The sequence below is a fragment of the Macrobrachium nipponense genome, chromosome 12 (genome assembly GCF_015104395.2).
Source record: "Macrobrachium nipponense isolate FS-2020 chromosome 12, ASM1510439v2, whole genome shotgun sequence".
In the NCBI taxonomy this organism is placed as follows: Eukaryota; Metazoa; Arthropoda; class Malacostraca; order Decapoda; family Palaemonidae; genus Macrobrachium; species Macrobrachium nipponense.
In genome coordinates, this window is record NC_087205.1 from 46900600 (window position 1) to 46918099 (window position 17500).

The 17500-nt window shown below is 38.0% G+C and overlaps 1 protein-coding gene across 11 annotated transcripts in view; it reads right to left on the minus strand.

Annotated features, from left to right (window-relative positions):
- The window catches only part of LOC135224515 (E3 ubiquitin-protein ligase MYCBP2-like), a 1655355-nt gene that overhangs the window by 248057 nt on the left and 1389798 nt on the right, over nucleotides 1–17500 (minus strand). For all 11 annotated transcript variants that reach the window (XM_064263565.1, XM_064263560.1, XM_064263570.1 and 8 more), the window contains one exon: nucleotides 16152–16355. In XM_064263565.1, coding sequence (XP_064119635.1) covers nucleotides 16152–16355 — 204 coding nt within the window. The remainder of the gene's footprint in view (nucleotides 1–16151; nucleotides 16356–17500) is intronic.

Sequence of the window (17500 nt, forward strand, 5' to 3'; positions counted from 1 at the left end):
GTGACTTTTGCTTGTGTGATGTCGAATGCATCCCAAGACAATCGTGCATGTATCACTGCCGTGTCTTACGCGAATTCCGAGTTCTTTTGTTCCCATTATGGAATGGTGAGTGTTAAAGAGTGTTATGTATGTTTTTTTAAATAATTCAGTGTAATGGGGTTGGTTCAAGAGGTCAAAAATTTTTTTTCTTTGCCCATAGTAGCAGAAGTGACGTGTTTTCTTTATTCACACGTGTTTATAATAGACATATTCGTCTTTGTTTAATATAAGAGTGTATAAGATGTATTTATACATGTGAACTGTGCTTAGATAAGCATATTTGGCTTGGAGACAAGAGCGGCCACTGAATTTCACAGGCTCAGCACATTTCTGCTTACCGAGCAGAGAGGCTCATTGCAAGGGGAGTATGGCCTGCCTCGAGGGAGGGTATTGCAAGATGGGTACTACTGATGGGTACTACTGGTATGCCTCGGGGGAGTGTTCTGCCGCTTGACTGAGGGATGTTTCAATGCTCAACGGGAGGGAGAAACCTTTTTTTCTCTCATTGGGGGTGTACTCCTTTTTTTTCTTTGTCGGGGAGTTGGGGGATGGATTTGCCCTTGACAATGAATTTTCAATGCCAGGACATCAGCTGATTGATTAGTTGATGAAGTGAAACGCCCGTAGAGTCTTTTTTTTTTTTTAGAAAAGAGATTTTTTTTTCTCCCTTCGATGAAGAGAAGAGGAAATAGAAAGAGAATTGAAATACATTGTATGGGTGTATGTTTTCCTTGTGCCTTGGAAGACACAAATATAATGGGGAGACACAGATTATTATTTTTTTTTTTATTGTGTTGGAGAGATTACTTTGAAAATGGTGCCGAATGGTGTTGCCTGATGCCGTAAATGGTGTTGATTGTGTGGGTGTGGAAATGGTGGTATACCATAGGATTCAGCAATACTAGTGTAAGCTATTTGAATTTACCTTTACTTGAGATCTTTGCAAGAGAATTATTGCTATGGAGAGTTATTGTTATTATTGATAATTATTATACTTGAGATGTGTTACGGGAGGGTTGCTTAAGTATAATTATCATTACTTGACTTGTTTTACGAGAGATTTGAGATATTTCGTGGGAGATTATTTTATAATTATTACAGATAATTATTCATGGAGAATTATTACAATGAATTAATGGGAGAAGTCTTGTCTTAATTATTTGTTGAGTTTTTGTGACTTTGGAGAATATTTCGGTCATTCATGGGGGAAGACTTTTGCTGAATCTTGATGAATCTGGCTGAATCTTGGTGAAATGTGTTGAATCTTGCTGAACTTTTGCTGAGTTTTTTTGCTGAATTCCTTGGAGAATGGACAAGCATTAACATTGGTGATATTTTTTTTATACTGATACTGGTGATTTTGATGATAGCAAATTTTGGTGATTTTGCTGATATTTCTGATACTGAGTTTTTATATATATATATATACTAATACGTGGGCGTTTTAATGCTGTCAAGGGTGGTGAAATCTTTTTTGAATTTTGGGAGGAACTAACAACACATTAGTTTTGTTTTTTTTCCTTTTTTTATGAGTGCAGCAGATAATTGCTTGACATCTTGTGAGTCACGGGAGATAGTTGACAATGCCGTTGATTTTTTCTTTTCTCCTTTTTTGGAAGTTAGCCATTGCTGACACAAGTCCGTGGAGTTGCTGTGATTTCTGAGTTGTGTGTGCTGATGTGTGAGTTTGGAGAATTGAGTTGGAGAACTTGATGTTTTTTTTTTCTTTGAGAGTTGTGATAATGACTTATGATTTAGTAGTCATATTAAAGGGAGTTAATTGGGAGACGTTCAGTTAGTATTTCTGACTTTTTGAGATCATTGTTTGATAGAAGTGGTATGTCTGGGTTAATTTTCTTAGATTGACCAGTGACTTGACTGACATACTAACACACCAAAGTGATTTCCCAACGCCAGCAAGACGTCCACCAGCCGTGAGGTTGCTGCCGTTTTTGGTGATTACAAGAGTTTCCATGATGGTGATCGCGTGAATTCTACAGCGTGTCTTTTGGGGATCTGCAGAAGTCGTGAGAAGTCTTCTACAATGAGGGAGGCATTCCGTCTTCCTACAGTCTACTGTCTGTGCAGCTAGTTGCAGACAAGCAAAGAGGGATATTCAAGAATCCGAAATGCAGAAAAAATGAGAGAAAATGCGTCTAGTGTTATTTGGAGATAAAGCGTGATAAGACTTTATTTTACAATGCCAGAGACGTGCAGTTATTACTTATATTTTATTTTAAGCCGGCCAATGTTTTTTAGATTATATAAGCTATTATGCTAGGCGGGGGCTAGCATGAGGTGGCCGAGCACTATTAGGCCTAGGGGTTTTGATTAATAATATATTGCCAATGTGTTCCCTTTGAGTTATGGAATGTGGAGAACAGTGAGAGGCGACGACCCAAGAGTAGCTGAACAATGAGTTTCTATGGGTGGCGTGAGGTAAAACTGCTTAGTTAGACAAGTCAATGTACTGAGTTTATTAACTCTTCTCAAAGTGCCTTTGTGAAACTGGTTGCGGCCAGTAATCGTGAGGCGTTAACGAACTGTGTGTTCGTATGTGCGTGTGCGCCTCTTTCTGTTAAAAGTGTAACATACACAAGTCTATGGGGGATTTTGATATAGGCGTCTTCGAGAGAAAGGCAAGATGCCGTGGTGCTCGCCGGGAGTTTTTTATTGAGTGTGCGAAATAGTCCGGTTGCTTGGGTGAGTTAAATTACTTTAGCCAAAGAGTGGCTTGTTGTCTGTTTGACATTTTTAAGAATATCTGATCTTTGATTTTGTTGTTAAACTTATGTGTACTTATGGGATGTATTCTGTGTCTTTGAAACAGAAGGTTCTGGCAATGAGGGGGACAGGGAGTTCCCGATGGAAATAGACTTTTGGTGACTAATGGTGACTACCATTACTATTAGACATTTTACTGTTGGGGTTTTAATAGAATTGATTCATTATTTATTCCTTGTTAATAAATGTTTATTTTGATGATGCGACTCTCTCATTTTCATTACCTGTTAGAGTGGAGAGAAAGAGGTGGAGAGAGAGAGATAGAGGTGTCGGTGAGAAGAGAGAGAGAGAGAGAGAGAGAGAGAGAGAGAGAGAGAGAGGGGTCGCTTAGAGAGAGAGAGAGAAAGGCTGTGTGTATTAGTTTGCCTGACGTTCGGTTCGGGCTACACGCTTACCAAATGAATAATGAGGGAATCTCCCCATTACATATGTATATATATATATATATATATATATATATATATATATATATATATATATATATATATATATACACAATATATATTGTTCAAGATTTTAAGCTAGAACCAAGGAAAGAAATAGTCTTGTACCCAAGTTTAATGCATCTATGTTATATACAAGTTGCCCCTTCCACTTGGAAAGAACCCATTCTCTCTATTCTCCCTTCTTCTCTTGAAAAAGCTATCTCTTTTCCCATTGGTGCTTGGAATTACCCCCCTGCAGAGGCACCACTTCAAAAGGCCTGGAAAGCAGCAGGCCATCCTCAGAAGAACACCAGACCTAGGACAGGTCAGAGCCTTGCTCCTTACCAGAAAGTGCTGGCCCCCCCCCCCCCCCCTCTCCTGGGCCTGGCTTTCCCATGCTTTGGGAAGCCCCAAGTATATCTTAAAGTCCATAGTGCCAAGACATCAAGGAGAAGACAACCAACCTCATCCATAAGGTACTGTAGGGAAGTTCCATTTCAACCAGGGAATTGTTTTTACCTTTGTCTGTATTTCATTTCCTTTTCCAAGGCGACTTGTGCAGTTTTCATTCCCCCCCCCCACCCCCTCCCCCGCCATCTGGGGTCAATTCTATAATTACTCCCCTGTGATACTAGTAACATCCCCCTAGTGAATTTATGCCACGAAATAGTTTTCTGCTGAGTAAATTTCCCAGTCATTTCATTCCCCCATGAGTGGCCTTTTGATTGAAAGAAAGTAGTGAGTAACATTCGCCCTCATGTGCCCCCCCCTGCCTTATACCTGTGTCCTCTATTTGCAGACAAACGCTGTGCCTGGTTGTGGTAGGAATTGGAAATCCTTGAAGCTTGCAATCTTGATCCGTTGCGCAATTTTCTAAACGCCGTGGCTGAACTGCTCCCGCCACATTTGGGTGGACTGAAAGCGCTCCCCCGCCCCTTGTGGTCCTAGACCTCTGTAAATTCTTGTAAATACAGTGCTTGTATAACTAGAGTCCAGCTTTTATGTAAATTCCTCCCTCCTCAGTAAAATCGGCCTTATACCTGAGAAGTTTAGTTTTTTTTCTTTGTTCAAACCCCTCGTCCTCCAGTCAAGGCCTAAATTTTCGGTGAAATTGCATTTCTGGGAGGACTTGAGGTGGTATTTTGAATATTGGCGACTTAAACCAGGATTTCATAGTAACGATTGTTAAGCTAAAATCACGAAAGAAATGATTCTGAATTCCTTAATATTTTTATGAGCAAGCTAAAGCAAGGTTTCCAAATTTTCCAAAACAGGAATAAGGTAAATTTTATTATATTTTTTAGTATTTGTGTAGAACTAAATATTCTAGTTAGGGATATATAAAATCTGACTGCCTTTATAGCGATAGGAAATAGACCACGTGTAGGCTGATAGACCAAAGCTCGAGAGAGAAATTTTAATGTTATGTGCCGTTGGATGAAGAATAGAGGTTAGGGAGTAAGTTTCAAAACGAAAATAAGTACTATACTTCGTTAATTGCTAGTTAATCGCGAATCCCACACTGTAAAGATATTTCGTATGTTATTTTTTTATGTGAAACAACACGTGCTCTCTCTCTCTCTCTCTCTCTCTCTCTCTCTCTCTCTCTCTCTCTCTCGTCTCTCTCTCTCTCTCTCTCTCTCTCTCTCTCTCTCTCTCTCTCTCTCTCTCTCACTGGCGAATCTCGCAGGTCTAAACCGTGGGATAGGATCTTTAAATTCCCCGGCCACGTGGCTCGAAATCTATCCAAAGGAATAGATGAGTCAATAAGTAAGAAAAGAAAAAACAAAGTGTTAGCGTAAAACATTCTTAACGATAGGATGAGCAAAATCAAAGGTAAACGTTTTCTTTTTGTTATTCTCTGCGCAGAAAGTAATCAAATAAGGGCAAATACTTTTGCATTTCGAACAAGGGCATATGTTACCCAGAGTGTAGTACCAACACGGCCTTGAAAATAGTTGTGATTCATACATTTCTGTCCAGACGGCCTGTGTGCGGCTTAATTCTCCGGGGTTTTAAGTTTGCGGACAGGAGGGTTTTAGGTTCGCGAAAGCAAGGGAAAAGAAGCGGTGTATTTTTATAGGGTTAGAGAGATTTTATCCTGGGTTTTCTTCTTCATTTTTTAATGTATACAAACTATTCTGAGCAAAGCTAGGTTCAAGGGATTTGCGTTGGTAACAAAGAAAAAGAATATTTTATCCACTTCCCGTCTCCATCCTCAAACGATATACATAAAAAACAAACAAAAGGGAGATCCCATATACATTTTTTATTATCAACTGTATTTGCCACATTTTCACGTAAGGTTCTGTGAATTCGTGACCAGATTTTTCCTTGTATTCATAAAGCCGTACTGGAGTTGAATTTCCGCCTTACAACATTCATTTGCTACATTTTCACGTAAGGATTCCGTGAATTTCGCGACTAGATTTTTTTTTCTTTCCCTTTTTACCTTACAAACCCGTGCTGGCGTTGAAGTTTCCGCCTTTACGACATTTATTTGTCACGTTTTACATTGAGTTTCCGTGAATTTCGTGACTGAAATTTTTATTTTTTTCTTTTACTGTACAAACCCATATTGGCAATTGCGTGACCAGATCATTTCGTTTTATTTTACGAAATTTATTACCAAATCCATAACCGGCGTTGAGTTCTCTGCCGCACTACGCACCAGTAGTAACTGTGTTAGCAGGGATTTACGGTCATCTTGCCAAGTCTGCGTCGAGCATTTCCGCATACCTCTGGCGACATTTGCTGTTTTGCACCCCATTATTCCCAGGCTAGTCTACTAGCATTTTATGGCTAAAGAGATGGCCAGTAACGCAGCACTGGAGGAGGCTAAGGCCTTCACAGAAGGCCTTAGCCTCCTCCAGTGCTGCGGAAGAGCCCTGGGGCTGGAGGGCGCAAAGCTGATCAATTGGGTGAATGATAGCCTGAATGAAGCAGCCCAAGAGAGAGCAACCAAACAGGAGAAGGAGAGGAAAGCACAAGAAAGAAGAAAAGCAGCTGAAAGGGCACATGAACTGGCTATGGCAGTCCAGAGTGCCACTCTGGCACCCCCGAGTCCCACGCCTCCTGCGCCCTCTCACCTCTACAGCATGGGCGGCCTCATTAGGGCTTGGGACAATAACGAACCCGACACCTGGCTCGATCATGTCGAGCAGGTGTTCGGGAACTTCAATCCAACCCCTCAGGAAGTGGCCCTCCTCCTTGGCAAGCATCTCGCTGGCAAAGGGCGAACTGCATTCGAGGCCCTTCCCCTGAATGAGCGACAAGATCTCAACCTCGCACAAGAGGCAATCCTTGGGGCTTCCAAATTGACCCCAGACCGGTGGAGGCAGAAATGGAGGAATATGCCCAAGGAGGCTAACCAGACGTGGACAGAGTGGGCAGCCAAGAAGACATCGGCACTCCGTAGGTGGACGAAGGCCTCCAACGCAACATCTGTTGAGGAGGTCTTAGAACTCTTTCAATTAGAGGACTTTCTTGCCTACGCCCCCCCTGATCTTGCCACCCACTTGGTGGACAAGGCCCCTAAGACTTTTGGAGTGCTGTAAATGGGCAGACGCCTATGACACCCACCATCCATTGCAGAATTCTTTAATGAAGAAAATACGTCCTGCTCTCCCCCTCACACCTGGTGCAACCTCTCAGCCTACCCAGCGCCCCAATAACCTTCCTCGGATGTAAATGTAGCTTTTTATAGAAACTAGTTGTGTATATAATCATATAATAAGCTATGTTTTTTAAATTGGTGATTAGGGTTAAATTGTATTATAGATATTTTGTCCATTTTACATGTAAACATTGTTCAGTCTATTTTGGATTGTTACGGCTGTATGTAATTTGTTTTTGTTAATTGTTGTTGAGTAGTTCTTGAACAGATTGTTTATCCTGGTAGTTATCAGTGTTGGAATTACACTGTAACAGTTATAAGTTACTGGAAACAGGATCAAGGTTTTTTTTTTATGACTGACAGAGTAGAGGAAGTCTTCAAAGTGTAAAGAACACTTCTTTGGAAATTCGTTTCGCTTGTATTGGATGTAGCTTAGAGTAACACAGAAGTACGTTTATTTCTTTACTGAAATTTGTATATATTCTATTTCATGTTTGTGGTGCTTTGAAGTTATATCAAACTATTGTCAATTCTTTGTTTATTACAGAATTTCTATTTAACAGTTTTAGTAAGTTTGTATATTTTGTTGTTTTCAGTTTCTTGAACCTCGTTGCCTTGTACTACTAGCAAAGTACTCATCATTAGTTCTCATGTCTTGGAGTAATGACCTACTATAAGCCCTTACAGTAATGGTCAACTTAAGCTGTAGTGCCTAGTGTTAAGTGATTTAAAGCTTTAAGTTGGTTTAAAATGTTTAGTGATATCAACTTAAACTTTATATCAAATTTTTAATAAAGTGTGACGTGAGTAACAGGATCTGTGTCTTTTCTTTATCTCATCCCTGTGGCTTTGAAGAAAACGGCAGTTACATCGGTAATCTGTGTGTGGGAATCTAAACAAACCAAGTCACACCACAGAGCAGTGCCTCTCAAAGGTGGATCCTCCTCAGCAAGCTGCTGCCACTCCTCCAAATGGACTACCCAATCATAATAACACAAACAATGGCCAATGGAACAGAAACAACAGGCCCAGGCCTGATTTTAGTTAAAGTTTCTGTGACACATGCAGAGTGCATGGGCACACTGCTACCTGGGAGGGATGCCCCAAGAAAGCTCCTGTATCTGCCATTGCTATGGCCGTGACGAATCCATCCACTCTAGGAGCCCCTACTCAGGGCCCCATATTTGTTGCACCTCCCAGAGGTCGCTATCCTGCCCACCAGGTCCGAGCTTTCGACGACACTGGTGCGCAAGTCTCCATCATCCGAGAGGATAAAATTCCTTACGGAGCTAAGGTTGATAAGCACCAATTCATAATGATAGAGAGCCTCAACAATGTTAAGATATTCCTACCTACTGTCCGGTTGAGTTACATGACCTCAGCGTTCTAAGATATGTACCATGACAGAAGCAACCTATATACCATGAGGTTATGATGTCCTGCTAAGACAAGATTCAAAGTCTCCTACCTTTAAACCGTATCAGGGCCCCCGCCCTCACATAGCTCCAGACCCGTTCCACGGGCCTCCAAGAACTACCTCTGCACAGCCAGTGCCTCTTGAAGGTGCCAGGCAGTGCCAGGCTCCATCTTTCATGGATGTTGAGCCACGTTCGAGTCCTTCCACTAAGCCAGGATGGCCTCGGTGCCAGTGCCAGGGCAAGACTCAAGTCTTCCTCTTGGAGCTCTAAGTCCTGGTCGTTCTCCCTCTGCTGGCTTGGCCCCACTACCCATGCCGGCAGTCAAGGAAGAGCCAATTCCAATAGGAATATTCCAGGACCCCCATGACGATAGTGGACACTCCACCAATGGTGTGGCCTCGCAGACCGCCCCAGAGTCGGTCCTCCCAGTGGGTAAGGCAATCCCGAAGACCATTACCTCGCCCAATCCCCCTCCGTCAGCAGCTAACCGGTCCCGGAGTAATGACCCTGCCGAATCCTATTTGGCCGAAGAACTCATAGAACCGAGCCACGCAGCATTAGGAACGGGGACGAGTGCCAAGGCCCCAGTTGTCGCAGCAGCTGGAGCCGATGCCCCTGCAGAATCTTCAAAGGGCTTGAATCATTCAAGGACCCCAATGGCATCATCAAACCGACCTCAGAGAGGTCAAAGGAGGAAGGGAATACGGCATTGAGGTTTTTGGAAACCTTACAAGAGCCAAGAGTCTCTCTGCACTAGTGCCCAGCACAGTGCCACCCTCTTATAGAGAATTCTGACCCTCTCCATCCAGAGGATAAATACATACATATAACTTTTCCACAGAAGAGAGCAAGAGACGACTGAACAATTATGATTGTCTGTATATCAATTCTTTTGCTGACGAAGAGAGAGAGAGAGAGAGAGAGACGAGAATGATGAGAAAGAGACGTATATCCGACGAAGGGACAGACAAGGAAAGAGAGAAGATCGAGTCTGGAAAAATACAGTGAGGACGAAGAGAGAAGAGAGAAACACCAAATGTTTATATCGTTATGTAACATCCTACATCAAATTTACCTTAACATTATTTATCATATTCAATGTAATTAATCTTAGAGATTGTATTAATATAATTTCCAAAGTAATTCTAAAAAATTAAGTACCATTAAAAGGTATATAGGTACATACAGTTAAAGTAACTTCTAACACTTGCAGCCCAAGAAAAGAGAGAGAGAGAGAAGAGTTTGAGGAATTCCGAGAGAGGAGAGAGAGCATGAGACGAGACAGAGAGAGATGGGAGGAAGAGAGAGATGAGAGAGATTGTCTTTACAGTATTTAAAAGTGAAATGGAAAGATTATTGTATTTAAGATACTCACATATGAATTTTGTAATTACAGTTATAGTGTTATTATTATACATATTATAGTATTATCATTGGAAAATATTAATAATAAACTTATTACATACATGTACCATAAAAATGATCTCATCTCAGTAAGAGAGAGAGAGAGATTGATTGACTGATTTATTAAAGATTATCTGGCATCACAACTGCTAATGGTTATTGACGCCACTACAATGGAATATATAATGCATATTTAAGAAAGGAAAATCCCCATGATAAGAAAAAAAAATAAACAAATAAATAAAAATTAATAATCGTAAAACCTATAAACTTACAAAATTTATAGTATAAATTAAATTTTATTTAAAATACCAGTGGCATTAATAAAATCAAACAGGGCACTTTCAATAAAATCCGTCCCTAAAATCTTGGTAAGGGAAAAACCATCCTCAGTTCCCCTGTCACGTGGACTGTCAATGGTACCAAGCAGTCGTCACAATAAGGCTGATGAGCCCCACTCATAAGAAAGCCATGTGTCATTTTTGTATGGCCTATTCTAAGCCGACAGAGTATTACTTCTCTTTGCCTACTCATTGGTGAATACTTCCAAGGAAAGATGGTAGTAGCTATTTCTTTCATTTTTTGGTTTTCTAGCTCCCATGCAAATTTCCAGGAATCAAGGAACACTGCTTTAATGACTGGATACATATCATTTGTAGGGAGTGCACACCTAGCTATGTTACTTTGGTTGACAGCTGTTTTGGCAAGTGAGCCTGCTACTTCGTTTCCTGCCACACCAACATGTGCAGGGGACCAACAGAAAGATACTTTCCTACCACTAATCTTAAGCAACTGAAGCCACTCTAAAATTTCAATAACAATAGGATGGAGTGAATTAAAATGACCAACAGCTTGCAAGACACTCAGTGAATCGCAACATAAAACAAATTGTTCTCCAGAATGACAGGCAATCTCTTCAAGGCCAATTAGGATTGCATAACACTCTGCTGTAAAAAATGGATGCCTGATCTGGTAGCCTTACACTCTTATTAAAATTGGGAAATACAACTCCATAGCCAACGCCTGCTTCAGACTTGGATCCATCTGTAAAAACTATGACTGAACCATCATGGTCCGCCAAATGTTCTAAAAAGGAGATGCGCAGCATCTCGGCACTCATTTCTTCCTTGCTACCAGTGAAGAACCTGCAGTGCTCCACAGAAGGAAGCCTCCAAGGGGGCATAGCAGAACACTTAAATGGCCAGACTTTGACCTTTGGAATAGAGTAATCTTCTAAAATTTTTAAAACTCTGTATCCAAAAGGTTTTGGATAACGCAGATTACGTTCATAAAGGCTAAAATATTTGTCATTAAAAACTGCTTGGCAAGTTAACGAGTCAGGAATCCTCTGGATTCTATGCCAGTATCAAGCAAGTGATATCTGACGATATGAATCCAGAGGCAGTTCCCCTGAATCTACCAAAAGGCTTGGGATTGGAGATGATTTAAAGGCACCACTCGCAATCCTTATTCCTGCATTATGTATCAAATCTAAAATATTTAGTTTTGATTTCGAGGCTGAAGAGTATACCTGACAACCATATGCTAATTTTGATGCCACTATGGCTTTGTAGAGGATCATTAGGTGATTCCTATCTGCTCCCCAAGATGTATGGGAAAGCACTCTTAAAACATTCAGAGCTTGCATACACCTGACTTTCAGATCTTTTAGGTGAGGTACCCAAGTCATTCTTTTGTCGAACAGTAATCCCAAAAAACGTGCCTCTTCCTTACATGATATCCTCTGATCATGTATGTAGAGGTCAGGATCAGGGTGTACACCCCTAATGCGGCAGAAATGAATAGCAAGAGTTTTCGATGTAGAGAACTTAAAACCCCTTTTTTCTACCCATTCCACAATTTTGTTAATAGCCAGCTGCATTTTTCTCTCAGCCACTGCCATTCGTGAGGCTGCAAACGATAGAGAGAGGTCATCAACAAATAAGGAAAACATTATATCTTTAGGAATCACAGAGGCAATGCCGTTAATGCACAAAGCAAACAGAAAGATGGTACTATTCCGTCTAGTTATCGACCTATTGCTCTAACATCATGCATATGTAAGTTAATGGAAAAAATGGTCAATGTGCGACTTATATGGATCTTAGAAAAGAAGGGCCTTATAACTCCAGCCCAGTGTGGCTTTTGTCAAATGCGTTCTTGTACTGACATCTTAGTGCGTCTAGAAAATTCAATATGCGAGGCTTTCATCTCCAGAAAACATCATGTATCAGTTTTCTTTGACCTGGAGAAAGCTTATGATACAACCTGGAGATATGGTATTTTTAAAGACACTCCATGATTATGAATTCCGAGGAGAATTGCCATTATTCATCCAAGCTTTCCTAAAAAATCGAAGGTTCAAGGTTAAAGTTGGAAACTCATTTTCATCTCTTTACAGCCAAGAAGAAGGAGTTCCACAGGAGAGAGAGAGAGAGAGAGAGAGAGAGAGAGAGAGAGAGAGAGAGAGAGAGAGAGAGAGAGAAATACCAAATGTATACCTTATGTAACATCCTACATCAAATTTACCTTAAATTATTATCATGTTAATGTATTAATCTTAAAGATTGTATTAATATAATTTCAAAGTAATCCTAAACATTCGTGCCCATAAAGGTATATACGTACATACATACGTACTTCTAATACTTGCAGCATAGAGAGAGAGAGAGAGAGAGAGAGAGAGAGAGAGAGAGAGAGAGAGAGAGAGAGAGAGAGATTGCGTAAAAACCATTAAATTCGTTGACCATTGTATGGCACCATTACTTGACATGTTTGACAGCTTCCCAGCTCCAAGTGTCACTGGAGTTATGAGAAGGTAGGGAAACTGATACAGAAAAAAACAAAGGGAAGAATTTTAATTTGAAATTAGTTATTGTTATTATTATTATCATTATTATTATTATTTGATGATGATAATAAACATATGCATCTACCATAAAATTTTCCCATCTCAGTAAGAGAGACGAGTTATCCTTACAAGTGAAATGGAAAGGTAATTTTTATCTCTTTAAAATAGTACCACTTACAAATTTTGTAATTACAGTTTTATTATTATTATTATTATTATTATTAACAACAGAAAATATCAATAAACATTTTACAAAATACCATAAAAATTCTTTCATCTCAGTAAGAGAAGAGAGAGAGAGAGAGAGAGAGAGAGAGAGAGAGAGAGAGAGAGAGAGAGAGAGAGTGTATCTATCGGTTCTCAAAGACAATACTTATAATGCTTCCAGCAAAACAGAGGGAGGGAGTTACCACTATGACATACATATCTTGTGTGGCAAAAGAGAGAGAGAGAGAGAGAGAGAGAGTTATCCTTAATTAAAAGTGAAATGGATAGATTATTGTATTTCTTTAAAATACTATCATGTAATATGAATTTTGTAATTACAGTTATATTATTATTGTTATTACTATTATTTGAAAGCATTCAAAACATATAGTACATGTACGTACTATAAAAATTCTTGAGTCTCAGTAAATGAGGAGGGAGAGAGAGAGAGAGAGAAATTGCATGAACACTTGGTGGCTACAACACAAAAGCTCCTCCCCCTCCAGTCCCATTACTTGATAATTGACAGCTTTAGTACCTGGAGTTAGAGAGAGAAGACTGGGATTTCCTTCATTCTTACATAAATTTTTTCAAATTTTTTTATATACTAAAACAAACCCCCTACTAATTACAATTAGTATTTTCTTTAATGAATTGATATTATTGCTGTATATATTAATATTTGAAAACAGTAAATCATTTATTTATCATACAAAAAAACCATACATCTCTGTAGGAGAGAGAGAGAGAGAGAGAGAGAGAGAGAGAGAGAGAGAGAGAGAGAGAGAGAAATTACTATTTTCATTATTATGTGATATCATTTAATCTTATTGAACATACTAATACAGTATTAATCAATATTAGCATTTAAAAATTAGTAAATCATTTTTGTACCATAAAAATGTATTTAGTCATGAAAAAAACATCAAAATACACTAATTAGTGATTATTTTCGCCAGAAAAATCCCGCAAATAGGCAAATCCCCCGCAAATAATGGGTAGACATGGCCAAGAGAGAAATCCGCGAATCGGTGAGTCCGCAAATCAGGAGAACTCGGGTCCACTGTATATATCTATATATATATCTATATATCTATCTATATAATATATCTATATATATATATATATATATATATATATATATATATCTATATCTATATCGATATATCTATATCGATATATATATATATATATATATATATATATATATATATATATATATATATATATATATATATATATATATATATGTATGGTCAAACCTTGGTTTTTGTATGACTCTCTTTTCGTACCTTTTGGTTTTATAAGAATTTTTCTACAAAATTTTGTCTTGGTTATCGTACGTCTCCTCTGTTGTTGCACACTCACAAACACTCCAGCTGGGGCCCAGCGTGTGGCCAGGTCTGTATCAAGCGCTCAAGCAAAGCATCCCATCTTCTTTCATGACCCATTCTGCTTTTGTGGTCATTGTTTTTGTGCTTTTTCATTTGAGAGCAACTGCTAAATAAGCCATCATGGACCAAAGGAAGTTCCAAGAGCTAGCCCTTATGTAAAAATGGCGAGAAAAACCATGGAATTCAAGAAAGAGCTCATAGCAAGGTGTTGGAGGAAGTTGCATGCCAATCTCAGTGAAAAACTGACTATATCAAGTGCTGCTGTTAGTGAATTTAAGAACAGCAGAGACTGGTTTGAAAATTTTAGAAAATGAGTGGGCATACATAATGTACCTACTTCAGGGATTAAGGACATGTTTGTAAAGTGGAATGATGTAAAAAATTCTGTGGCGAATTATTGCTCCAACAAAGAAGTTGTAATCCGTGTCTCCAACATGTTCAATGACAATGTCGTGTTTAACTTTAGGAAAATTTTAAAGAAATGCCAGAAACAAATGTCTCTGGACAGTTTTGTTGTGCAACAGGGGTCTAGTAACTCTCAAACCGGTCCTAGTACCAGTAAAAAACAAAGAGGGGAAGTAACCTCAGATAATGCCAGTAAAAAATGAAGAGAAGTAACCCCAGATAGGTCCTTGATACCTGAAGTCCTTCTGGAGGGAGATTCCCCTTCCAAACAATAACCTCTACTCCTTCCTCCCCCCTCCTCTCCATCTTCCATACGCAAACAAGCTTTTTCCATAAAGGTAAGAGTGATATTAAATGTTCATTTATTCATTTCATTGGTCATTTAGTATATTTCTCATTGTTTTCTGAATGTAAAACTTTGTTTATTCCTTATAAAATGTATATTTAAAAATATTTTGGGGGGTCTGGAATGCATTAATTGTATTTACATTATTCCTTATGGGAATTATCATTTTCGGTTTTCGTACATTTCAGATTTCGAGGGAGGTTCTGGAATGGATTATGTAAGAAAACTGAGGTTCATAATATATATATATATATATATATATATATATATATATATATATATATATATATGTATATAGATATATATATATATATATATATATATAATATATATATATATATATTATAGATCATATATATATATATATATATATATATATATATATATATAACATATATAATATATATATATATATATATATATATATATATATATATATATATATCATATATATATATATATATATATATATATATATATAATATATACATATATAAATATATATATATATATATATAAATATATATATATATATATATATATATAAATATATATATATATACATATATATATATATATATATATATATTATGTTTATGTATGTATGTATGGTATATATATAATTTGAAAAATAGTAAGTATAAAGGAACGGTGTGTGGTGTGTTCATCTCTTCTTGCACAAAGTGCTCTTGAAATAAACAAATCACAAGAGAATTCAAATACAGTATCTCCATGTTAGCCAAGCAGGTAGGGAACCCAGATACCTTGCATCACAGTTTAATCAAAATACTAGTAACATTTGGCTCTCCTAGAGGCAGAAATTCTATGAAACTCTAGGCTCGACAAAAGTTATAAATTGAAAAAAGTCCTTTGGAGACTTCTAAATGTAATCATGAAATTGGTCTATATGCAACCAAATATTCTTGGAAATCCTCATGTAAATGTCCTAGAAATCAGATAGGTTAGATGCACATTAAAATACATTCTACTCTATTATCCATGTCACGCACACAGACAAACACACACACACACACACTATCGCCATACTTTGGTGAAATCCTTTCAAGTGTGCAGAATATTTGGACCAAAATTGTTTATTATTTAATTTTCTGCCAAAACCTTGAAATGTAATACAAATCTACAAGAAATGGGATCAAATGTCCCTCCAAAATTACTCAATGTTATTGTGAAATTATACGATTGATTTTTCATGCATAAACTGCATTCAAAAGTATAAGTAATGGATATTCTTAATAGTTTACCTGCATTCTCTCCACTACTATTGTTACGTTTTCTAAGAACAACAACGGCCTTTTGATCATGATCATGCTGTGATGCAGATGCAGATGCTGCTGCTGAGCTCCAGTCCTGGCCTGATGTGGCAACTGTCACAGATATGGAACGATGGAATGGCCGACCCCTTGGCAACTCTATATCAGATGCTGGAGATTCTTGATGAGATGCACCTAAAATTACAGACACCATAAAGTTATACCATGAGAAGAAATGAATACTGACATCAGCTAAAAAATACACAATGATGTTTATGAAACTTGATCTTCACTATCTGTAATTTAGCTTTACAAAAATAGAAAAAAAACAAAAAATACAAAGTTACTACAATTGTGTAAATGTTTGTACCTTAATTTTATTTCCAATAATGCTACATAACATTTACTACAATAAGATTTACTCTGGAATGGTGTAGTTCCGTTTCAATTTACTTGTTAAATACATTTATAAGACGTTTTCTGGATTCCTTTATCTTGTTTTATCCTTACCATTTTCAACAAAATATACTTAGTTTTGGGAATTCCTTTAACTAGTTCCATCCTTACCTTTTTCACCAACCCCTAAGATATATCCATAACTGAAGTTGGAGAATAATAGTGTGAACAATGTTATTCTCATAATTCGTGCCCAATCTAAATGCTTTCTTAATCACTGGTAAAAGCCCATTCTTTCTTTAATAATTTACAGGTAAGTAATATCATACTGCAGTCCTGTAACTTTGGATTAATCAAATTTTTAGATTAATTACAGTAAGACAAATGATCATTAAATAGAGTCGTTCAATAAGGTTGTTGCACAACTTTAGTGAAACTTGCGCATCCTTTTGTAGAGATATGATTAAGGCTAAAACTTTCAATATGTCCTGAATGAGTCACTCCAAGAAATTATGTCACCTTGAACTTTATGGATACACTGACTACCATACAGTAGGCAGTCCCCGGTTATCGGCAGGGGTTCCGTTCCCAACAGCATGACGATAACCGAAAATTGGCGATAATAGTGCCGATCCCCAGGTATCAGTGCCAACAAGCAGAGATTGGTGTATACTGGCGCTGGAGATTCAGTTATCGTTGACGGTAGACAAGCGCCTCCAACATAACGATAAACCAGGTAACTCTAGACATTATATCTTCCATTGATTGTAAGTTAAAGAATGCATTTAAATATATTGCTAGCATGGAAAGACAGAGAAATAGGTACTCTAAAGTAGAGTTAAAAATAACTTCTATAAATAAACATCTCATTTTAATTATAGTGGGGACGATTAATGTATAAAGCAACGTCCTCCTTCTGAGAAAAAAAGCTCAAATTTGAACTT